The sequence below is a fragment of the Ranitomeya imitator genome, chromosome 5, assembly GCF_032444005.1.
Source record: "Ranitomeya imitator isolate aRanImi1 chromosome 5, aRanImi1.pri, whole genome shotgun sequence".
NCBI lineage: Eukaryota > Metazoa > Chordata > Amphibia > Anura > Dendrobatidae > Ranitomeya > Ranitomeya imitator.
Window position 1 is genome coordinate 690,007,563 of NC_091286.1, and position 25,539 is coordinate 690,033,101.

General features: G+C 42.9%; 1 protein-coding gene across 1 annotated transcript in view; it reads left to right on the top strand.

Annotated features, from left to right (window-relative positions):
• SCARA5 (scavenger receptor class A member 5) overlaps positions 1-25,539 on the top strand; it is a 339,153-nt gene that overhangs the window by 190,160 nt on the left and 123,454 nt on the right. Inside the window, exons 5-6 of the mRNA XM_069728448.1 lie at positions 5,121-5,201; positions 10,240-10,338. Coding sequence (XP_069584549.1) covers positions 5,121-5,201; positions 10,240-10,338 — 180 coding nt within the window. The remainder of the gene's footprint in view (positions 1-5,120; positions 5,202-10,239; positions 10,339-25,539) is intronic.

Genomic DNA, 25,539 nt, shown 5'->3' on the forward strand with positions numbered 1-25,539 from the left:
ATAGGACATTCTCCCAAAACTCCTCTGGATCATCCAAATGCTCTCTAGCAAACTTCAGACGGGCCCGGACATGTACTGGCTTAAGCAGTGGGACACGTCTGGCACTGCAGGATCTGAGTCCATGGTGGCGTAGTGTGTTACTTATGGTAGGCCTTGTTACATTGGTCCCAGCTCTCTGCAGTTCATTCACTAGGTCCCCCCGCGTGGTTCTGGGATTTTTGCTCACCGTTCTTGTGATCATTCTGACCCCACGGGGTGGGATTTTGCATGGAGCCCCAGATCGAGGGAGATTATCAGTGGTCTTGTATGTCTTCCATTTTCTAATTATTGCTCCCACTGTTGATTTCTTCACTCCAAGCTGGTTGGCTATTGCAGATTCAGTCTTCCCAGCCTGGTGCAGGGCTACAATTTTGTTTCTGGTGTCCTTTGACAGCTCTTTGGTCTTCACCATAGTGGAGTTTGGAGTCAGACTGTTTGAGGGTGTGCACAGGTGTCTTTTTATACTGATAACAAGTTTAAACAGGTGCCATTACTACAGGTAATAGTAACATAGTAACATAGTTAGTAAGGCCGAAAAAAGACATTTGTCCATCCAGTTCAGCCTATATTCCATCATAATAAATCCCCAGATCTACGTCCTTCTACAGAACCTAATTGTATGATACAATATTGTTCTGCTCCAGGAAGACATCCAGGCCTCTCTTGAACCCCTCGACTGAGTTCACCATCACCACCTCCTTAGGCAAGCAATTCCAGATTCTCACTGCCCTAACAGTAAAGAATCCTCTTCTATGTTGGTGGAAAAACCTTCTCTCCTCCAGACGCAAAGAATGCCCCCTTGTGCCCGTCACCTTCCTTGGTATAAACAGATCCTCAGCGAGATATTTGTATTGTCCTCTTATATACTTATACATGGTTATTAGATCGCCCCTCAGTCGTCTTTTTTCTAGACTAAATAATCCTAATTTTGCTAATCTATCTGGGTATTGTAGTTCTCCCATCCCCTTTATTAATTTTGTTGCCCTCCTTTGTACTCTCTCTAGTTCCATTATATCCTTCCTGAGCACCGGTGCCCAAAACTGGACACAGTACTCCATGTGCGGTCTAACTAGGGATTTGTACAGAGGCAGTATAATGCTCTCATCATGTGTATCCAGACCTCTTTTAATGCACCCCATGATCCTGTTTGCCTTGGCAGCTGCTGCCTGGCACTGGCTGCTCCAGGTAAGTTTATCATTAACTAGGATCCCCAAGTCCTTCTCCCTGTCAGATTTACCCAGTGGTTTCCCATTCAGTGTGTAATGGGAAGAAGGAATCAATATCACCATGTGTATAACCTTACATTTATCATTGTTAAACCTCATCTGCCACCTTTCAGCCCAAGTTTCCAACTTATCCAGATCCATCTGTAGCAGAATACTATCTTCTCTTGTATTAACTGCATGAGTGGAGGAAAGAGGAGACTCTTAAAGAAGAAGTTACAGGTCTGTGAGAGCCAGAAATCTTGATTGTTTGTTTCTGACCAAATACTTATTTTCCACCATAATATGCAAATAAAATGTTAAAAAAACAGACAATGTGATTTTCTGGATTTTTTTTTCTCAGTTTGTCTCCCATAGTTGAGGTCTACCTATGATGTAAATTACAGACGCCTCTCATCTTTTTAAGTGGTGGAACTTGCACTATTGCTGACTGACTAAATACTTTTTTGCCCCACTGTATATCCTGTAGCACAACATACGTATCGTCTTCTATGGGGACTTAGAAATTGACTAAAAGGTAATACAAAATGTTTAAAATATATATATATATATATTAATAAAAAATGTAACTTCCTTTTCCCAGTATAAAATGAATAAATAAAAAAAAAACATATTTGGTATCGCCGCATGCGTAAAAGTGTGATCTATCAAACTATAAAATTAATCAACCCATACAATTAACGATGTGATGAAAAAAAGCCAGAATCAAAAAAACGAGAATTGCAGTTTTTGAGTTACAGCTCTTCATCCATAGATCCCCAAAATGGTATCAATATAATACAATTCGAAAGGCAGAAAAATAAAAACGGTAAAGTGTCATGGAAAATGACAACCAGTCCCACAGCAAATAATCCTTTGTACGGCTAGGTTGATGGTAAAATAAAAAAAAGTTCATTGCTCTTGGATGAAAATGCAAAACTTTAAAAATGCCTGGTCCTGACCTTGTTATTGCCATTTTTGTATGTGGGAATTGAGACAATTTCTAGAAATGGCCCATGGTGATGATTATTATACACCATCCCAGATTGAGGAAACTCTTTACCAAAAAAAAGCCCCTACGACCGGTCGGCCTTTAGTACCACACAGAATCGTTGACCTCCCAAATAAAAGTCAACTTTTTGCAATTGCTTTTACTCGGGCTAAGAGATGAAAATCCGGGAGGTCGAATTCCGGATATTGGAAGATGCGTTGCTCTTGTACATGGCAGACAGCTTTGGATCTAGTAGACGTCCGGTTGGATCAATGTTGGTGGAGGCCCTTAGCCAAAAACTTCCTAAAGTCCCCGTCCTGTCTTATCATTTGCAGTCATTCCACCCCACACTCCATTTCTTCATGACTCAATTCTTAGCACATATGAGATTAGAATGGAAGACGTTGTACAACACTCCCTTCACCACCGTGCATTCCCGAGCGTATGTCCCGCTGCGTCCACGTGCGTTCGTAGCTGGAGCAAAACTCTTCCAACCCTTGTGATTGCTTGTGGTTACGGATGTCCTGCCAGAGACATCACTTTATGACAGGGCCTCTTGTCAGTCAGGGAGCGCTGTTTACTTCCCAACAGTCAAAAAGACCACGAGAGAAAGAGAAGAGTGTTTTTCTGATAAAGACAGATAGGTTTCCCATCTCGGGATGCCAGGGTGCCTTCACTTTACATCTTCTGACCTTCACTCTATGGGAGCGGCTGGGATTATGTTACCAGGGAGGGAAAATTCAGATAAACACATCATAAAGAAGACAGCAGGACAATTATAAGGCCAAAAATAATGCAAAAATCTTCCTGACAAGCGTTGTGCAAACTGGAAGAGGACTAGAACTCTAGTACCACCTACTGCAAGTAGGAATCCTAAAAAGTCAATTTTAGGACACTAAAAACAGACACTCTAGCTGCAGACACTTGTTTGGGGGTGTTTGCTCCTCCTCAGTGCAAAGCAAGAGATCAGATTTCCCAAGGGTGCACTGCATGACCTATAAGTCTCCTTACACTGCCATGTTACTCTCCACAAGGAGTGATACTACCCCTTAGATCCCATGTCAAACATTATAACTTTCAGTAGGTTGTATGTACATTCTTCTTTTTGAGGGTACTGAAAGAAATATAAAAAACTAAAAATGGAAAGAAAGAAGTTAACCTGGAAGCATCGTGTACGAGAGTCTAGTGTTCACACTGCTTAGCCATTTCTAATGTTTTGGGAGAAGGTGTGAAAACTTTTTTGTGAACCCCAGAAAAGATTGATAATGTAACTTAATGATTTCTCTCTTTCCTATTCTGCTGCATGATATACTGTTATTTCTTCACCTTGTTGCAGAGTTTGGTGATTTTATGGTTCATGTTAATCCCAAATATTGTACTTAATTTTTTTGTGAAAGTTTTGGGAAAATAGGCAGGTGGGCAGACATGCCATTGGGGCAACCTGTGCAGCCGCATAGGGGCCCAAGAGGTTAGAGGGCCACTACCACCTCCATTCCTGAACTATACCCCTGGGTGTTGTTACAGTTAAGTAGGGCTATGTTCACATTTGCGCCGTGGACGCATACCGACGCATGCGTCATGCGCCCCTATCTTTAACATGGGGGACGCATGGACATGCGCCGTATGCGTTGTCATGCGTTTTATGATGCATGCGTTTTTTTGGCGCACCAGACAGGACGCGGACGACGCTATAGGTTGCAGTTTTGATGCATCACATTTCTGAAGAAAAACGCATGCAACGCACCTGCGTCGTAAATGCGCCAAAAAACACATTAGTGTCTATGAAAAACGCATAGGGCGCAGGTGCCTGCGTTGAGCCGCGTTTTTTGACGCATGCGTCTTTTGACTAAATGTATTTTTTTGGGGCATTTTGGATCTTCAATTGTATAGGACAACGCATGCGTCAAAAAACGCTGCGTTGTGTATGTGTTTGCCATGCGTTGTGCGTTGTGTCGACGACGCTGCGCCAAACAGCGCAAATGTGAACGTAGCCTAGGAGAGAGTTGAAGAGAGGAGAAGTGGGTAACTGGGATAGTAAACTTCAGTTTTGGTGTGTGTGGAAGGAAAGAGACATAGGTAGCAAGCTTGCCACTGGATTGATAAGTGGCAGGTTGGATCCAAACCATGGCTGGGATATCTTTGATGTCCTGGAAAGTGGAGAGCACAGAAAGGAAAGCCCAGTAGCAGAGGGGATGTCTCGGAGCCCAGGTACGTATAGCGGTGGGTTTCTGAGGACCTTGAGACAGTAAAGGAGAAGTTTTAGGGCTGAGTCAATGTGTAGGCCAGACCTGGAAAAGATGGTGAAGTAATACTGGCTTGGCCGGTACATGGGTACTGCGCAGAGGTAGGCCATGGACAGAGGAAAAATAACTGAATTGGTAGAGTCCAAGTCATCGATGCCACAAGTCTTGTAAGATAAATAGACATGCTGCGGTCTGGAAAGACGCGCCATATGTCCGTCCGCTGCTGATGCTGAAATCCAGCATATCTGACCTTCCTTTCTTCCAACGTCTCCTGTATTGGGCAATTCCTCACACGTTAAATCAATGAATCCTATAGGTATAGGCAACTTATGAAAGAACACAACCTATTACCTTCTAGAGGAGAGCGTGGAGCGTGATCTGTGTAATGAACAGAGGTCTCTGCGCAGAGAGAGGGAGGAGGAGGTGATCTGTTTCCAGCTATGTAATACAGATGTTATCTTGAATTTTACTCCCACCTGCCGTGTACTGTAATTGCCAAATCTTAGTATTGGTTCCATTGTGGACATCTTTGTTAAAATTGATAATGTAGCCGTACCTAAAACTCCTGTTGTTTCTTCTACCTAAGAAACATGACATTTTGCTGAATATTCTTTACCAGTGCCCACAATTTGCTTTCTTTTCTAGGTCCACCAGGGCCAAAGGGAGACCAAGGTCATGAAGGAATGGAAGGAGAACCTGGTGTTTCCGGACTTCCTGGGTTAAGAGGTAACAACAACAACTGGAAATTTTTGCTGAATTCCCATCATATTAAACAATCAGTTTGTATGGAGGAACCACAACAACCTTCATGTTGGACAAAACGGTGTCTTCAACATGACATTAGAAAAGTCGAAAACCAGAGTAGATAATAGACAACCAGTCTCTTACCTTTGGCATCAGTCTGACTCTGCACTAAGCCCTGCCAATAAGTGTTGAATTTATCCTCTGGATACTTGTCCATTTATCTATAATGTTTTAACCCGAGTAGTTGACTATGAAACCTTCTGTTGACGTTGACAACCTCATAATTTGATGCCTCGGGTCTCCTACCTTCATTCTGACTAAACAATGAAAGATGATGTCCATTTGTAATTTCTGAAAATTGGTAAATTGGCCGAGGACTTCACTTTTTCTGTAAACAACCATGAATTTGGCCGCATTCATGCCCATGTGTAGACCCCTGTCAATTTCCTAAAATAACAATGGAAAACGAGTATAGCCTGAAACCATGGGGCCAGAAGAGTACGGAAACTTTAAAAAAAGCCCAATAAAAAGGGAGCGCCGTGGCTGAAAGACGCGGTCTATGCATATCGAAGAACTTGGCTCTTAACCATAAGGCTCCCGACCCTCCCGAGGTATCAACCATTCTTCATTGGCGTTGGGTACAAAGGGTGAGGTCCACATAGGACCAAGGGAGGACCTTTGCCTGGTCTTATGAAACACTGGATATATCAGTATACATGTATCTCACTGATACCTTACCGTATTCTGGAATAACACAAGTAGATGAGAATAGAAGGTTCCTCAAGATTATTTTAACCCTTATGGACGCCGCTGACGTTCTGTTCTCACCTTGTCTGCAGCCTTTTCATCACTTGTCCTCCCGCAGTTCATTATCTCATCTCGATGCTCATTCTACCCTTGGACCCGACACATTGTTTATTCCAACATTTCATGTCCATCATAATCTCTGCATGATCTGCACCTTGTGTAAAATTATAGCAAATACTAAACTGCTTCCACATGTGAGAATCACATCACTCATCCTGGTCCCTGTATCTGAGGCGGCATTCACCCCGCGAGTAATCCACAGTAATGAAAGAAAATTATCAGTGACCCTTCCAAAACCATGAACGTTCTGGAGGTTTACCATCCACATAGAATACATGGAGAAGAGCAAGAACAACCATCCATCTACCTGTCTGTCTGTACATCTATCACGGGTTATAATGCCCTTAGAGAAATACTGTAATTTACAACATTGTACATTTTAGGGATGTTCAGTGATCCAGACTAAAACCCTTTCTAATAATGTTCAACAAACTGCCGTGTAAAGATCATCATCTAATAATGTACCGTATTCATCTAAATGTGTTTGATTTGTCATAGAAAGAGATCTCTACAACTGGAAACTCAAATTCATTAATATTGATACATGTGTAGATATAATACTACTGCCCCCTATATACAGGAATATACTGTAACTACTATAATACTGCCCCTATGTACAAGAATATAACTACTATAATACTGCCCCTATGTACAAGAATATAACTACTATAATACTGCTCCTATGTACAAGAATATAACTACTATAATACTGCTCCTATGTACAAGAATATAACTACTATAATACTGCCCCTATGTACAAGAATATAACTACTATAATACTGCTCCTATGTACAAGAATATAACTACTATAATACTGCCCCTATGTACAAGAATATAACTACTATAATACTGCTCCCTATGTACAAGAATATAACTACTATAATACTGCTCCTATGTACAAGAATATAACTACTATAATACTGCTCCTATGTACAAGAATATAACTACTATAATACTGACCTTATGTACAAGAATATAACTACTATAATACTGCCCCTATGTACAAGAATATAACTACTATAATACTGCTCCCTATGTACAAGAATATAACTACTATAATACTGCCCCTATGTACAAGAATATAACTACTATAATACTGCCCCTATGTACAAGAATATAACTACTATAATACTGCCCCTATGTACAAGAATATAACTACTATAATACTGCCCCTATATACAAGACTATAACTACTATAATACTGCTCCTATATACAAGAATAAAACTACTATAATACTGCCCCTATGTACAAGAATATAACTACTATAATACTGCTCCTATGTACAAGAATATAACTACTATAATACTGCTCCTATGTACAAGAATATAACTACTGTAATACTGCCCCTATGTACAAGAATATAACTACTATAATACTGCCCCTATATACAAGAATATAACTACTATAATACTGCTCCTATGTACAAGAATATAACTACTATAATACTGCCCTCTATATACAAGAATATAACTACTATAATACTGCCCCTATGTACAAGAATATAACTACTATAATACCGCCCCTATGTATAAGAATATAACTACTATAATACTGCTCCTATGTACAAGAATATAACTACTATAATACTGCCCCTATGTACAAGAATATAACTACTATAATACTGCTCCTATGTACAAGAATATAACTACTATAATACTGCTCCTATGTACAAGAATATAACTACTATAATACTGCTCCTATGTACAAGAATATAACTACTATAATACTGCTCCTATGTACAAGAATATAACTACTATAATACTGCTCCTATGTACAAGAATATAACTACTATAATACTGCCCCTATGTACAAGAATATAACTACTATAATACTGCCCCCTGTGTACAAGAATATAACTACTATAATACTGCCCCTATGTACAAGAATATAACTACTATAATACCGCCCCTATGTATAAGAATATAACTACTATAATACTGCTCCTATGTACAAGAATATAACTACTATAATACTGCCCCCTATATACAAGAATATAACTACTATAATACTGCCCCCTATGTACAAGAATATAACTACTATAATACTGCCCCTATGTACAAGAATATAACTACTATAGTACTGCTCCTATGTACAAGAATATAACTACTGTAATACTGCTCCTATGTACAAGAATATAACTACTATAATACTGCCCCTATGTACAAGAATATAACTACTATAATACTGCTCCTATGTACAAGTATATAACTACTATAATACTGCTCCTATGTACAAGAATATAACTACTGTAATACTGCTCCTATGTACAAGAATATAACTACTATAATACTGCCCCTATGTACAAGAATATAACTACTATAATACTGCCCCCTATGTACAAGAATATAACTACTATAATACTGCCCCTATGTACAAGAATATAACTACTATAATACTGCAGCTGAGACCACTTATCCATTCTCTGGCTCCTGTAATCACTGATTTTGCAGACTTTGTGCTCAGCGCAATGTTCCGTTCTTATTCTTCCAGCACGGATACTTCTTTCATTTGTGATGTTACTGAGGTTAAATCTTAGTCACATTCGCCCTCGGACATCAGCGGTCATTGTTATTCCCTATAATGTGGGGAATCCTCTTTCCAGCTTCTATATTATCATCATTGACTTTTCAGTGAGATTTCTGCACCGACACTGATTTGTGGCGCATAGTACAGCAACGTAAGAACCAAACCAAAGTGATAATGGAGCCTAAGACATAATAGGGTCGTCTGCGAGTGATTGGAGCATTTAGGACTCACAATGCAAAGATCTGGTCCTCTTTACCCCAGGAGGAGCTTTCTCTTGTGCTCATCATCGCCACCTATTGGGAAATTTTCAATGTATGAGTTGCCAAGACGAGGGGGAAGTGCAGTGAAAACTTGTAGGAACTCGTTTCTGTCTCAAATAAATATTTGTTAGAATGTTTAAATTGTATCTAATGAAATCCCTTTCTACTTCTTCATTTCTTTCTATCCTTGCTTTCTTTTATTTTTTCTTTCTATTTTTTGTTCATTTCCCTTCTTTCTTTCATTGTTTCTCTTTTTTCTTACTTAATTTTCTTCCTTCCTTGTTCCCTATTTTATTATCCCTCCCTTCCCTCCTTCCTCCCCGCTTTTCTTCATTTCTCCCCATGGCACCTTCCTTCCTTCCTTTAATCTCTTCCTTTTTTCTTTCCTATACTGTATCCTTTCATCCTTTCATCCTTCCTTCCTTCTTCACTTCATTCTTTCCATCGGTCCCTACTTCCTTCCTTGTTTCTTTTTTTTTTACTTCCTTCCTTCCTTCATTCCCTTCCTCCCATCCTTCTCTCCTTGCTTCTTTTCTCCCTTTCTGCTATCATTCCATCCTTACTACTTTTGTTACTTCCTTTCCCTCCTTTAATTTCTTACTTATTCCTTCTTTCCTCCTTCTTTCCTTCCTTTTTCCTTGCTTCCTTCCCTCCTTCCTTTTCTCTTTTGCTCTTTCCTTCCTTTATTCCCCCTCTCCCTTCCTTCCTTGCTCTTCTTCCCTCTTTCCCTCCTTGTTTCCTTTCCTCTCTCCCTTCTTTCCTTCCTTTATTGACTTTCTCCCTTGCTTCTGTCATTACTTATTTTCATGTCTTCCTTGTTCCTCCTTCTTTTTCTTCTTTTCCTCTTTCCTTTTATTTTTTTATTCCATCCTTCGCTCCCTTCATTCCGTATTTAATTTATTCCTTTCCCTCTTTTCATTCCTTCCTTGTTCCTTCCTTCCCTCCTTCTGTCCTTCCCTTCTTCCTTCCTACATCCCTACCTTCTTCCCTTCTTTTTCTCATCATTTCCTTTCCCCCTTTCTTTTTTTTGTTACTTCCTTTCCTTTCTTTTCCTTTTTCCTTCCTTCCTTCCTTTATTTCCTCCTTCTTTCATTCCTTTCTTTCCTCTTTTCCTCCTTACTTTCTTTCATCCCATTTTTCTTTTCTTTTTTTAATTCTCTTCTTCCCTTCTTTCATTACTTCTTTTTCTTTCTTCCTTGTTCCTTCCTTCATTTTCTTCCCTCTTTTTCTCCTTCATGCCCTTTTCCTTCCTTCTGTGACTCCCTTAATTTCTTTCATAACTTCCTTTCTTCCTTGCTCCTTCCCTTCTTCGTTCCGTCCTTCCTTTCTTGTTCCATACTCTTTCCTTTCTTTTCATATTTTACAGGTCTTCCGGGTGAGAGAGGTCTTCCTGGTTTGCCTGGTCAGAAAGGAGACCAGGGCGACATCGGTCTTCCTGGTAGTATGGGTCTTCGTGGACTTAGAGGTAGGTGGTCTTCCTTTTCTTTCTTGTTTTCCCTTTGTGACCTTGATCTGAGTGGCCGGTGGTTGCCAGCCGTTCAGAAATAAAATCAGACACTTTTTTCCATTGTCCGCGATAAAACTTTGATGCGTCCGTGATTTCTTTGAAGCTGGAGAAGCTCGTACAGAATATTGCGGCTGTAATTCTCATCATTTCACAATTCAGTTTATGCAGCTGACGTCGGGGTATCAAGGTTTTCTGCTGCAGACATGTATCACTAAAAATCTTAATAATTTATTACAGTTTTACAATGTGTCCATAAAAATGTCGGCTGTCCGTGATTTTTTGATGAGGTGTGCAGAAAAATCAAGTTGGCCAACCTGACCTGTAGCTTGTCGGCTCCTCTGTGCAGCTGTCGGACCACCTCGGTCCCTCGATCTCCAGATTGGCACCACGTCAATCATAATTGCCATAACTTTTAAGGAATGGATCTTTTGGTTTGAAGGCAGAGAGGGGCCAAATTGTTGTGAAAGGCAATTCCGTATCACAATGGACATGGAGGTCAGAGCACATACAGTGATCTGACAATAACCCAAAATAATAGAATGAGCTCTGAGACGTGGGAACTCTGCAGACCGCAATCCCTGATCCTCTCCAAACACAACTAGAGGCAGCCGTGGATTGCGCCTAACGCTACCTATGCAACTCGGCACAGCCTGAGAAACTAACTAGCCTGAAGATAGAAAAAATAAGCCTACCTTGCCTCAGAGAAATACCCCAAAGGAAAAGGCAGCCCCCCACATGTAATGACTGTGAGTAAGATGAAAAGACAAACGTAGGGATGAAATAGATTCAGCAAAGTGAGGCCCGATATTCTAGACAGAACGAGGATAGGAAAGATAAGTTTGCGGTCTACACAAAACCCTAAAGAAAACCACGCAAAGGGGCAAAAAGACCCTCCGTACCGAACTAACGGCATGGAGGTACACCCTTTGCGTCCCAGAGCTTCCAGCAAAACAAATAGACAAGCTGGACAGAAAAAATAGCAACAAATAGCAAAGAAGCACTTAGCTATGCAGAGCAGCAGGCCACAGGAATGATCCAGAGAAACACAAGTCCAACACTGGAACATTGACAGGAAGCATGAATCAAAGCATTAGGTGGGGTTAAGTAGAGAAGCACCTAACGACCTCACCAGATACACCTGAGGGAGGAAACTCAGAAGCAGCAGTACCAGTTTCCTCCACAAACGGAAGCTCCCAGAGAGAATCAGCCGAAGTACCACTTGTGACCACAGGAGGGAGCTCTGCCACAGAATTCACAACACCAGATATTAGCAAAGGATTCACTAGTGGAGAAAGCAAGTCTTAGGTTTTCTTGTCCTTCCGAGTGGTGATATCAAACTTCAACAAAGTGTTGCGTAATCATTCGGTTATACTCTGGTGATTTGCAAAGATTTCTGTTCAGCTTTTCACCAAAATTTGTTTAAGAAACACAATTTCTTCTACTGCATTTGATGCAAGTTGAATGTGCCTATTGAAGCTCCTCTCGCCGCTCATCTTCCTCCATGCCGCACCTCCCTGCCCAGTCATTCCTTGGCCCCCTGTAGATCTGGTCACTTCTGATCTTCATGGCAGGAGCCATCCTCTTCAGTGTCTTTCATCACTCTGTGCTAGGCTTGGTGGCCCTTGGATGATCACTCTGTGCTAGGACTAGTAGCCCTTGGTTGATTCCTCTGTGCTAGGCTTAGTAGCCCTTGGTTGATTCCTGTGCTAGGCTTAGTAGCTCTTGGATGATCACTCTGTGCTAGGCTTAGTAGCCCTTGGATGATCACTCTGTGCTAGGCTTAGTAGCCCTTGGATGATCACTTTGTGCTAGGCTTAGTAGCTCTTGGATGATCACTCTATGCTAGGATTAGTAGCCCTTGGATGATCATTCTGTGCTAGGTTTAGTAGCCCTTGGATGATCACTCTGTGCAAAGCTTAGTAGCCCTTGGATGATCACTCTGTGCAAAGCTTAGTAGACCTTGGATCATCACTCTGTGCTAGGCTTAGTAGTCCTTGGATGATCTCTCTGTGCAAGGCTTAGTAGCCCTTGGATGATCTCTCTGTGCAAGGCTTAGTAGTCCTTGTATGATCACTCTGTGCAAAGCTTAGTAGCCCTTGGATGATCACTCTGTGCAAAGCTTAGTAGCCCTGAGATGATCACTCTGTGCAAGGCTTAGTAGCCCTAGGATGATCACTCTGTGCAAAGCTTAGTAGCCCTGAGATGATCACTCTGTGCAAGGCTTAGTAGCCCTAGGATGATCACTCTGTGCAAAGCATAGTAGCCCTTGGATGATCACTCTGTGCAAAGCTTAGTAGCTCTTGGATAATCACTCTGTGCTAGGTTTAGTAGCCCTTGATTGATCACTCTGTGCTAGGCTTAGTAGCCCTTGGAAGATCACTCTGTGCAGAGCTTAGTAGCCCTTGGGTGATCATTCTGTGCAAAGCTTTGTAGCCCTTGGATGATCACTTCTATGTGCTAGGCTTAATAGCCCTTGGATAATCACTCTGTGCTAGTCTTAGTAGCCCTTGGATGAACACTCTGTGCTAGGCTTAGTGGACGATGCACGTCAGCTCCTAATCAACACATTGGGCATCACACGGCGTGATGTCACAATGTCCATCATCCGATTCTACTCAGCCCAGCACAGAGTGAAGGAAGATGTGGAAGTAGACGTTGCCTATCATCAAGATCAGAAGTGTCGGTAGCTGGTGGAGAACCAAGGAGGTGCGGCAACGAGACAAGTGAGCAGCGAGGTGAGTATAATTTATTTTCCCTGGCCTTCTACAATCTATCCTGGCTGCCGTTTTGGATTTGCACCGTGCAAGTTAGAAAAATTTGGTTTCGGGCAAGTTTAAATATTTTGCTACATTATAATTAAGCAAATTTGAGTCACCCTGAACAGATTTACTCATCTCCAGTGTGTTCTTCTATCTCCATTGTGTTCTTCCATCTGCAGCGTGTTCTTCCATCTCCATTGTTTTTCCATCTCCATTTTGTTCTTCCATCTTTAGTGTGTTCTTCCATCTCCATTGTGTTCTTCCATCTCCATTGTGTTCATCTCCATTGTGTTCTTCCATCTCCAGTCTGTTCTTCCATCTAATGTGTGTTCTTCCATCTCCAGTGTGTTTTTCCATCTCCATTGTGTTTTTCCATATCCAGTGTGTTCTTCCATCTCCATTGTGTTCTTCCATCTGTTGTGTGTTCTTCCATCTCCATTGTGTTCTTCCATGTCTAGTGCGTTCTTCCATCTCCAGTGTGTTTTTCCATCTCCATTGTGTTTTTCCATCTCCATTGTGTTCTTCCAGCTCCATTGTGTTCTTCCATCTCCAGTGTGTTCTTTCACCTCCATTGTGTTCTTCCATCTCCAGTGTGTTCTTCCATCTCCAGTGTGTTCTTCCATCTCCAATGTGTTCTTCCATCTCCATTGTGTTCATCTCCATTGTGTTCATCTCCATTGTGTTCTTCCATCTCCAGTGTGTTCTTCCATCTAATGTGTGTTCTTCCATCTCCAGTCTGTTCTTCCATCTAATGTGTGTTCTTCCATATCCAGTGTGTTTTTCCATCTCCATTGTGTTTTTCCATATCCAGTGTGTTCTTCCATCTCCATTGTGTTCTTCCAGCTCTAGTGTATTCTTCCATCTCCATTGTGTTCTCCCATCTCCAGTGTGTTCTTCCATCTCCATTGTGTTCATCTCCATTGTGTTCTTCCATCTCCATTGTGTTCATCTCCATTGTGTTCTTCCATCTCCAGTGTGTTCTTCCATCTAATGTGTGTTCTTCCATCTCCAGTCTGTTCTTCCATCTGATGTGTGTTCTTCCATCTCCAGTCTGTTCTTCCATCTAATGTGTGTTCTTCCATCTCCAGTCTGTTCTTCCATCTAATGTGTGTTCTTCCATCTCCAGTCTGTTCTTCCATCTAATGTGTGTTCTTCCATCTCCAGTGTGTTTTTCCATCTCCATTGTGTTTTTCCATATCCAGTGTGTTCTTCCATCTCCATTGTGTTCTTCCATATCCATTGTGTTCTTCCATCTGTTGTGTGTTCTTCCATCTCCATTGTGTTCTTCCATCTCCATTGTGTTCTTCCATTTCCATTGTGTTCTTCCATCTCCATTGCGTTCTTCCATCTCCATTGTGTTTTTCCATCTCCATTGTGTTCTTCCATCTCCGGTGTGTTCTTCCATCTCCATTGTGTTCTTCTTTCTTCTCCAGTGTGTTCTTCAATCTCTAGTGTGTTCTTCCATCTCCATTGTGTTCTTCCATCTCCGTTGTGTTCTTCCATCTCCATTGTGTTCTTCCATCTCCAGTGTGTTCTTTCACCTCCATTGTGTTCTTCCATCTCCAGTGTGTTCTTCCATCTCCATTGTGTTCTTCTTTCTTCTCCAGTGTGTTCTTCAATCTCTAGTGTGTTCTTCCATCTCCAGTGTGTTCTTCCATCTCCATTGCGTTCTTCCATCTCCAGTGTGTTTTTCCATCTCCATTGTGTTTTTCCATCTCCATTGTGTTCTTCCAGCTCCAGTGTGTTCTTCCAGCTCCAGTGTGTTCTTCCATCTCCATTGTGTTCTTCCATCTCCAGTGTGTTCTTCCATCTCCATTGCGTTTTTCCATCTCCATTGTGTTTTTCCATCTCCATTGTGTTCTTCCAGCTCCAGTGTGTTCTTCCAGCTCCAATGTGTTCTTCCATCTCCATTGTGTTCTTCCATCTCCAGTGTGTTCTTCCATCTCCATTGCGTTTTTCCATCTCCATTGTGTTTTTCCATCTCCATTGTGTTCTTCCAGCTCCAGTGTGTTCTTCCATCTCCAGTGTGTTCTTCCATCTCTATTGTGTTCTTCCATCTCCAGTGTGTTTTTCCATCTCCATTGTGTTCCTCCAGCTCCAGTGTGTTCTTCCAGCTCCAGTGTGTTCTTCCATCTTCAGTGTGTTCTTCCATCTCCATTGCGTTCTCCCTTCTCCAGTGTGTTCTTCCATCTCCACTGTGTCCTTCCATCTCCATTGTGTTCTTCCAGCTCCAGTGTGCTCTTCCATCTCCAGAGTGCTCTTCCATCTCCATTGTGTTCTTCTATCTCCATTGTGTTCTTCCATCTCCAGTGTGTTCTTCCATCTCCATTGTGTTCTTCCATCTCCAGTATGTTCTTCCATCTCCATTGTGTTCTTCCATCTCCATTGTGTTCTTCCATCTCCATTGTGTTCTTCCATCTCCAGTATGTTCTTCCATCTCCATTGTGTCCTTCCATCTCCATTGTGTTCTTCCATCTCCATTGTGTTCTTCCATCTCCAGTATGTTCTTCCATCTCCATTGTGTCCTTCCATCTCCATTGTGTTTTTCCATCTCCAGTGTGCTCTTCCATCTCCAGTGTGCTCTTCCATCTCCAGTATGTTCTTCCATCTCCATTGTGTCCTTCCATCTCCATTGTGCTCTTCCATCTCCATTGTGTCCTTCCATTTCCGTTGTGTTTTTCCATCTCCAGTGTGCTCTTCCATCTCCAGTGTGTTCTTCCATCTCCATTGTGTTCTTCTTTCTTCTCCAGTGTGTTCTTCAATCTCTAGTGTGTTCTTCCATCTCCAGTGTGTTCTTCCATCTCCATTGTGTTCTTCCATCTCCATTGTGTTCTTCCATCTCCAGTGTGTTCTTCCATCTCCAGTGTGTTCTTTCACCTCCATTGTGTTCTTCCATCTCCAGTGTGTTCTTCCATCTCCATTGTGTTCTTCTTTCTTCTCCAGTGTGTTCTTCAATCTCTAGTGTGTTCTTCCATCTCCAGTGTGTTCTTCCATCTCCATTGCGTTCTTCCATCTCCAGTGTGTTTTTCCATCTCCATTGTGTATTTCCATCTCCATTGTGTTCTTCCAGCTCCAGTGTGTTCTTCCAGCTCCAGTGTGTTCTTCCATCTCCATTGTGTTCTTCCATCTCCAGTGTGTTCTTCCATCTCCATTGCGTTTTTCCATCTCCATTGTGTTTTTCCATCTCCATTGTGTTCTTCCAGCTCCAGTGTGTTCTTCCATCTCCAGTGTGTTCTTCCATCTCTATTGTGTTCTTCCATCTCCAGTGTGTTTTTCCATCTCCATTGTGTTCCTCCAGCTCCAGTGTGTTCTTCCATCTTCAGTGTGTTCTTCCATCTCCATTGCGTTCTCCCTTCTCCAGTGTGTTCTTCCATCTCCACTGTGTCCTTCCATCTCCATTGTGTTCTTCCAGCTCCAGTGTGCTCTTCCATCTCCAGAGTGCTCTTCCATCTCCATTGTGTTCTTCTATCTCCATTGTGTTCTTCCATCTCCAGTGTGTTCTTCCATCTCCATTGTGTTCTTCCATCTCCAGTATGTTCTTCCATCTCCATTGTGTTCTTCCATCTCCATTGTGTTCTTCCATCTCCATTGTGTTCTTCCATCTCCAGTATGTTCTTCCATCTCCATTGTGTCCTTCCATCTCCATTGTGTTCTTCCATCTCCATTGTGTTCTTCCATCTCCAGTATGTTCTTCCATCTCCATTGTGTCCTTCCATCTCCATTGTGTTTTTCCATCTCCAGTGTGCTCTTCCATCTCCAGTGTGCTCTTCCATCTCCAGTATGTTCTTCCATCTCCATTGTGTCCTTCCATCTCCATTGTGCTCTTCCATCTCCAGTATGTTCTTCCATCTCCATTGTGTCCTTCCATTTCCGTTGTGTTTTTCCATCTCCAGTGTGCTCTTCCATCTCCAGTGTGTTCTTCCATCTCCATTGTGTTCTTCTATCTCCATTGTGTTCTTCCATCTCCATTGTGTTCTTCCATCTCCAGTGTGTTCTTCCACCTCCATTCTGTTCTTCCATCTCCAGTGTGTTCTTCCATCTCCAGTGTGTTCTTCCACCTCCATTGTGTTCTTCCATCTCCAGTGTGTTCTTCCATCTCCTTTGTGTTCTTCCACCTCCATTGTGTCCCTCCATCTCCATTGTGTTCTTCCACCTCCATTGTGTCCTTCCATCTCCATTGTGTTCTTCCATCTCCAGTATGTTCTTCCATCTCCATTGTGTCCTTCCATCTCCATTGTGTTCTTCCATCTCCAGTGTGCTCTTCCATCTCCAGTGTGTTCTTCCATCTCCAGTGTGTTCTTCTATCTCCATTGTGTTCTTCCATCTCCATTGTGTTCTTCCATCTCCAGTGTGTTCTTCCACCTCCATTGTGTTTTTCCATCTCCATTGTGTTCTTCTATCTCCATTGTGTCCTTCCATCTCCAGTATGTTCTTCCATCTCCATTGTGTCCTTCTATCTCCAGTGTGTTCTTCCATCTCCAGTGTGCTCTTCCATCTCCAGTGTGTTCTTCCATCTCCATTGTGTTCTTCTATCTCCAGTGTGTTCTTCCATCTCCAGTGTGTTCTTCTATCTCCAGTGTGTTCTTCCATCTCCAGTGTGTTCTTCCTTCTCCAGTGTGTTCTTCCATCTCCAGTGTGCTCTTCCATCTCCAGTGTGTTCTTCCATCTCCAGTGTGCTCTTCCATCTCCAGTGTGTTCTTCCTTCTCCATTGTGTTCTTCCATCTCCAGTGTGTTCTTCCTTCTCCATTGTGTTCTTCCATCTCCAGTGTGTTCTTCCATCTCCAGTGTGTTCTTCCATCTCCATTGTGTTCTTCCATCTCCATTGTGTTCTTCCATCTCCATTGTGTTCTTCAAGCTCTAGTGTGTTCTTCCATTTTCTCCATGCCTGATCTTCCTGCTTAGAAAAAACCACATATAGCACTGATGAGGTGGAATATGACAGACACAGGTGTTTGGAGCTCCACATTTTTCTAATATTCTTTAATCTTTTTGTTCTTACATTAGTGAATTTTTTTTTTTTCTTTAGTGCATTTCTTGAAAAAAATCACATTTCTGGAATGCTTGTAACCAAATAAAATATCTGGGCTGGTGAAATAGTCTGATGATGACATGATGGGATTAGAGGATCTGAGAATGTTCCTGGACGATAGTAAAAGCCGATGCAATTAATACTGGTGATCCTGAGATCGCTTGAAGCAAACCTTGGCGTTCCTTTCTTTGAACGTCTGGTTTTCTTTCCGGGATCGTCTTCTGTACATGAGAGCACACGCACAATAAGCTCTGCCTTCCCAGTACTTAAGGACTTGTGAGGAAGATTAATACTAACAGGGAGGTGGACTTAAGTGATACAACAGTCTATATGTGGTGTATGTCCCATGCTCCAATATGTCTGCCAAGTAGTGACCATGCCAAGGAGAAGTGACTGCCCAAATGGCTGAGACTGAAATACAAGCTCCTTAGGGGATAATGTGGATGTGTTTATTTTGCTTATTAAAGTCCATTTATTGTATAAAAAGGATGGGATGTGTCGGTGACATTGAGGAATGTGACAGGGGGCACCAAGGGGGACAAGTCAAACAACAACCATTAAGAGCTTATCCAGACATAATGACAAGTGAAGTGCAGGATGTAGATAGTCCAAATCCAGCGCCAGGACATATCCTCCTAGTACCAAAGGCTGAGGACGATGCAACCAACCACACTTGGATATTAAAGATCACCATAATGAACAGCCAGCAGTAGTTATAAGAAACAGTCATCAAGGTATAGACAGATACCAATACTAACAGCTTAACTGAGCCCAAGTAGCAGAATAGGAAGTGCAGCTCTGGGGTATAATACAGGATGTGCAGCACCCAAGGTTACCGGTTGCTGCAGTCATGTTGCCTTTCCTTCGGGGAAGGCGCACACATGCAACGCATTCTGAATCCAGGCCAGGAGGGGGAGCTCAATATCTGGATTCAGGGGAGCTTCCCTAGGCTTTAGGTATCCTGACCTGGAGGAGGAGCTAGTTAATTGTTGAGAGACACAGAAGTAGAAGGAAGTATGGAACTGAGTCCCGACAGAGAGGCTTGTGTTATGAATTCTGCTCTTGGGCTCCCTCCGGTGGTTATGAGTGGTAGTGCTGCGGTAGTTGGATCGCAGCATTTATCAGGTGTATCCATTTTTTGCAATTTGGGCTGGGCTATTTAAGTCCTGCTTAATCCTTTAGTCAGTGCCAGTTGTCCATTGTTTTTGGAGGATTCACATCCATTCCTGGTCTCTCCTGGTCTGCTGTTCATTTCTTCAAAGATAAGTTCTGGCCTTGTTTTTTCTGTCCACCTGCTGTGGACCTTATAGTTCTGTGCATTTTCATGTTTTGATTTGTCCAGCTTTGTCTGTGTAGGATTTTTTGCAGCCAAGCTGTGTCTCTGGAGATGCAGATATACCCTCCATGTCTTTAGTCAGTTGTGGTGTTTTGTATTTTCTGTGGTGGATAGTTTCTAGTGTTTTAATACTGACCGCATAGTACTCTGTCCTATTCTTCCTTTTTAGCTAGTATGGCCTCCTATGCTAAATCCTGATTTCATGTTTGCGTATGTTATTTCCCTCTCCTTTCACAGTCAATATTTGTGGGGGGCTATTTATCCTTTGGGGATTTTCTTTGAGGCAAGATAGTTTTCCCGTTTCTGTCTTTAGGGGTAGTTAGTTCTTAGGCTGTGTCGAGGGGTCTAGGGGGTGTTAGGTACCCCCCACGGCTACTTCTAGTTGCGCTGCTAGTTCAGCTAGTCTCATGCTGCTCCTAGGCCACCAGATCATAACAGGCTTGGCAGCCACGAGGGAGCTGCAGCCTCTGGAAGGAGGAAGACCTGAAGGGTTGGATGTGGAGTAGCCAGAAGGGAAGGAGCACAGGAGAGGAACAGAGCTCAGAGGGGAACTGTGGCAGGGCACCCTCAGAGCTGAAGCGCAGTAGCTGGGATCGGGAGCCTGAGGCTTTTGTGGGACTCTAGGACACAGAGCAGAACCGGAGGGAACGACACTACACGTTACCTGCCCTCACCACGTCTGAGATGCAGCAGCACCTGAGGAGCCCAGGGCATGTTAGAGTCCCTGAAAAAAAGGCTCAAGCTGCCCGTCGTGCAGGCACCTGTCCCAGGACAGGGGGAAACTGGAGGGCCCTGTAGGAAGCTTCAGGCAGCAGAGAGCTGACCTTGAAAGGCGCTAGTTGGAAATGCTCATGACCTCTACTGGTACAGGAGAACTCTCACTTGCCTCTGAGCCGGCCGGACCACCATCACCCGTGCCTGATGCCCTGGAATGTGGCCTGTCACCCAGAGTAAACCAGGTAAAGACTTACAATTGTCTCCTCTATTTATTCACCGACTTTACCATCTACGCCACACACCATAGGACCCCTGGGGGCCCCGCTTCACCTGTGGGAAGTGTAACATCTGTGCTGCTGCAACATCCCCCAGGCGACCCCTCTAATGCAGTGTCGGTCCCCCTATTGACCGAACTCCACAGGTGGCGTCATGACAAACTTTTAACATTTAACCCCCTTTAACGTTGATTCCCAGGGCCATGGGCCGGGTCGCAGTCACTGTGACATCCCCCTTTGCGACCGGACCTGGCACCGAGTATCCCACTGCCCTGGGGGCACGTCAGGTGTAACTCAGGATAAGTAATGTACTTTATATATTGTGGTAGATCTGCTCACTCAGCTGTGCACTGAGGTAGACACGGGTACACTGTCTTATTAAATCGTCCATTGGTATATTGTATATGCAGCAAAAACCAACGTGCACCAAAAATAAACACAGCTCTTAGGGCAAAACAAGAAAGACAAAGCCAAAATGGTGTCTCACCGTCTCTGCAGTAGCAGGGATCCGCCTCGCTCCGGGGTTAGCAAAACCTCCTGGTTCAGTTTACTTCTCGGATAAGAACTTTCATGGAGTGCCTCTCTCCTCAAATGCTGAACAAAGACTGCCTCTGGAGGCCAGCTATTTAAGCCCCAGGCCACTCCCTGGGGTGGAGATAAGGTAGACAACCTCCCATCTGCTCTATGGTTGTCCACAAAAACCCAACACATTAAACATATTAGCTGTTAACCTCTCGCAGCACTTAGTGTACTACATCACTTAGTGTTTTACATCACTTTACTGGTGACTTTGTCACAATACCCAGTGACTGCACCAGCAGAATAGTGAGTGCAGCTCTTGAGTATATTACAGGATGTAACTCAGGATCAGTAATGTAATGTATGTACACAGTGACTGCACCAGCAGAATAGTGAGTGCAGCTCTGGGGTATAATACAGGAGGAACTCATGATCAGTAATGTAATGTATGTACACAGTGACTGCACCAGCAGAATAGTGAGTGCAGCTCTGGGGTATAATACAGGATGTAACTCAGGATCAGTAATGTAATGTATGTACACAGTGACTGCACCAGCAGAATAGTGAGTGCAGCTATTGAGTATATTACAGGATGTAACTCAGGATCAGTAATGTAATGTATGTACACAGTGACTGCACCAGCAGAATAGTGAGTGCAGCTATTGAGTATATTACAGGATGTAACTCAGGATCAGTACAGGATCAGTAATGTATGTACACAGTGACTGCACCAACAGGATAGTGAATTCAGCTCTGGAGCATAATACAGTATGTAACTCAGGATCAATACAGGATCAGTAATGTATGTACGCAGTATACCAAAGAAAAACCACTTGAAAAAAAGATATATATAATACCAAAATTAATCACAAAAACAAGTATGTTCAAAATATAAATAAATTTATTAAAGACACCAATCCAATTTAATCCAATTTCACTCCCTGATGAAGCAACGTGTGAAACGCGCGTTGGAGTGTGGGGTAGCAGCAGCACCACGAGGGAAATGAATCACGGTTAGTATATGGATGTGTTCATTTTATTTTGGTTATTCTCCTATTAAGGATCACTATAGATAATCTACTATATGCACTTTATAAACCATTTAGGGCTATATATACCCTGCTACTTATGCACTTTATGGTATACTACTTGGATTTATATATATATTGATAGGTACTTTATTGATATTATGAGATATTAAGAGATTGACAATATGAAATTATTATTATTATTATTATTATACATTTTTATAGCGCCATTTATTCCATGGCGCTTTACATGTAAATACGAGGCAAATATAGACAAATACATTAAACATGAGCAGATAACAGGCACACGGGTACATAAGGAGGGAGGACCCTGCCCGCGAGGGCTCACAGTCTGCAGGGGATGGGTGATGAAACACTAGGAGAGGGTAGGGCAGGTTGCGCGGCGGTTCAGTAACTTCAGGATCACTGCAGGCTGTAGGCTTGTCGGAAGAGGTGGGTCTTCAGGTTCTTTTTGAAGGTTTCCATGGTAGGCGAGAGTCTGATGTGTTGGGGTAGAGAGTTCCAGAGTATGGGGCAAGCACGGGAGAAGTCTTGGATGCGGTTGTGTGAAGAAGAGATGAGAGGGGAGTAGAGAAGGAGATCTTGAGAGGATCGGAGGTTGCGTGTAGGTAGGTACCGGGAGACCATGTCACAGATGTATGGAGGAGACAGGTTGTGGATGGCTTTGTATGTCATTGTGAGGGTTTTGAACTGGAGTCTCTGGGCGATAGGAAGCCAGTGAAGGGCTTGACATAGGGGAGAGGCTGGGGAATAGCGGGGAGACAGGTAGATTAGTCGGGTAGCAGAGTGTAGGATGGATTGGAGTGGTGCCAGAGTGCTAGAGGGGAGTCCAGAGAGTAGAAGGTTGCAGTAGTCGAGGCGGGAGATGATAAGGGCATGCACTAGCGTTTTTGCGGTGTCGCGGTCAAGGAAAGCACAGATCCGGGAAATATTTTTGAGTTTGAGACGGCAGGAGGAGGCAAGGGCTTGGATATGTGGCTTGAAAGAGAGGGCAGAGTCGAGGATCACCCCGAGGCACCGGGCGTGTGGGACTGGGGAAAGTGAGCAGCCATTGACATTGATGGATAGGTCTGGTGGAGGGGTAGAGTGAGATGGGGAAAGATGATGAATTCTGTTTTGTCCATGTTCAGTTGTAGAAAGCGAGCAGAAAAGAAGGCTGAAATGGCAGACAGACAGTGCGGGATTTTGGTAAGCAAGGAGGAGAGGTCAGGTCCGGAGAGGTAGATCTGCGTGTCGTCAGCGTAGAGATGGTACTGCATACCGTGGGATTCTATGAGCTGTCCCAGGCCGAAAGTGTAGATGGAGAAGAGTAGGGGTCCTAGAACAGAGCCTTGAGGAACACCGACTGACAAGGGGCGAAGTGAGGAGGTGGTGTGGGGGAGGGAGACACTGAATGTTCGGTCTGTCAGATAATGTATGAAATGTATGCTTCCCTATTTTATGACAGTTGGATTTGTATAACATTATATGCTGATAGTGGCAATTTGCCCGGATTACTGGTGGTGCTCTGTTCCCCTTATTTTTTAGATTTTTTAGATTTGTCATATGTGTTTTTATTGTTTTTGTGTGTTAAATTGGATTGGTGTCTTTAATAAATTTATTTATATTTTGAACATACCGTACTTGTTTTTGTGATTAATTTTGGTATTATATATATCTTTTTTTCAAGTGGTTTTTCTTTGGTATATTATGTTGTTGTGGACCCGTTGAAGCACATTCAGTGCGAAACGGCCGTCGTCCAGACTCCATCACCGCACCCTCCTGTACACCTGATGTCCTAATGGATGTATGCACATTTTCTTTCCAATAAAGAGCACGTTTATACAGCTTCTACTGGGTGAGTGCCGCATATATTTTTCTTCTTCTGCCGTGTCAGTAATGTAATGTATGTACACAGTGACTGCACCAGCAGAATAGTGAGCGCAGCTCTGGGGTATAATACAGGAGGTAACTCAGGATCAGTAATGTAATGTATGTACACAGTGACTGCACCAGCAGAATAGTGAGTGCAGCTCTGGGGTATAATACAGGATGTAACTCAGGATCAGTAATGTAATGTATGTACACAGTGACTGCACCAGCAGAATAGTGAGTGCAGCTCTGGGGTATAATACAGGATGTAACTCAGGATCAGTAATGTAATGTATGTACACAGTGACTGCACCAGCAGAATAGTGAGTGCAGCTCTGGGGTATAATACAGGATGTAACTCAGGATCAGTAATAATGTATGTACACAGTGACTGCACCAGCAGAATAGTGAGTGCAGCTCTGGAGTATAATACAGGATGTAACTCAGGATCAGTAATGTAACGTATGTACACAGTGACTGCACCAGCAGAATAGTGAGTGCAGCTCTGGAGTATAATACAGGATGTAACACAGGATCAGTAATGTAATGTATGTACACAGTGACTGCACCAGCAGAATAGTGAGTGCAGCTCTGGGGTATAATACAGGATGTAACTCAGGATCAGTAATGTAATGTATGTACACAGTGACTGCACCAGCAGAATAGTGAGTGCAGCTCTGAAGTATAATACAGGATGTAACTCAGGATCACTAATGTAATGTATGTACACAGTGACTGCACCAGCAGAATAGTGAGTGCAGCTCTGGAGTATAATACAGGATGTAACTCAGGATCAGTAATGTAATGTATGTACACAGTGACTGCACCAGCAGAATAGTGAGTGCAGCTCTGGAGTATAATACAGGATGTAACTCAGGATCAGTAATGTAATGTATGTACACAGTGACTGCAGCTTTGGGGTATAATACAGGAGGTAACTCAGGATCAGTAATGTAATGTATGTACACAGTGACTGCACCAGCAGAATAGTGAGTGCAGCTCTGGGGTGTAATACAAGATGTAACTCAGGATCAGTAATGTAATGTATGTACACAGTGACTGCACCAGCAGAATAGTGAGTGCAGCTCTGGGGTATAATACCGGATGTAACTCAGGATCAGTAATGTAATGTATGTACACAGTGACTGCACCAGCAGAACAGTGAGTGCAGCTCTGGGGTATAATACAGGGTGTAACTCAGGATCAGTAATGTATGTACACAGTGACTGCACCAGCAGAATAGTGAGTGCAGCTCTGGGGTATAATACAGGATGTAACTCAGGATCAGTAATGTAATGTATGTACACAGTGACTGCACAGGCAGAATAGTGAGTGCAGCTCTGGAGTATAATACAGGATGTAACTTTGGATCAGTAATGTAATGTATGTACACAGTGACTGCACCAGCAGAATAGTGAGTGCAGCTCTGGGATATAATACAGGATGTAACTCAGGATCAGTAATGTAATGTATGCACACAGTGACTGCACCAGCAGAATAGTGAGTGCAGCTCTGGGGTAAAACACAGGATGTAACTCAGGATCAGTAATGTAATGTATGTACACAGTGACTGCACCAGCAGAATAGTGAGTGCAGCTCTGGAGTATAATACAGGAGGTAACT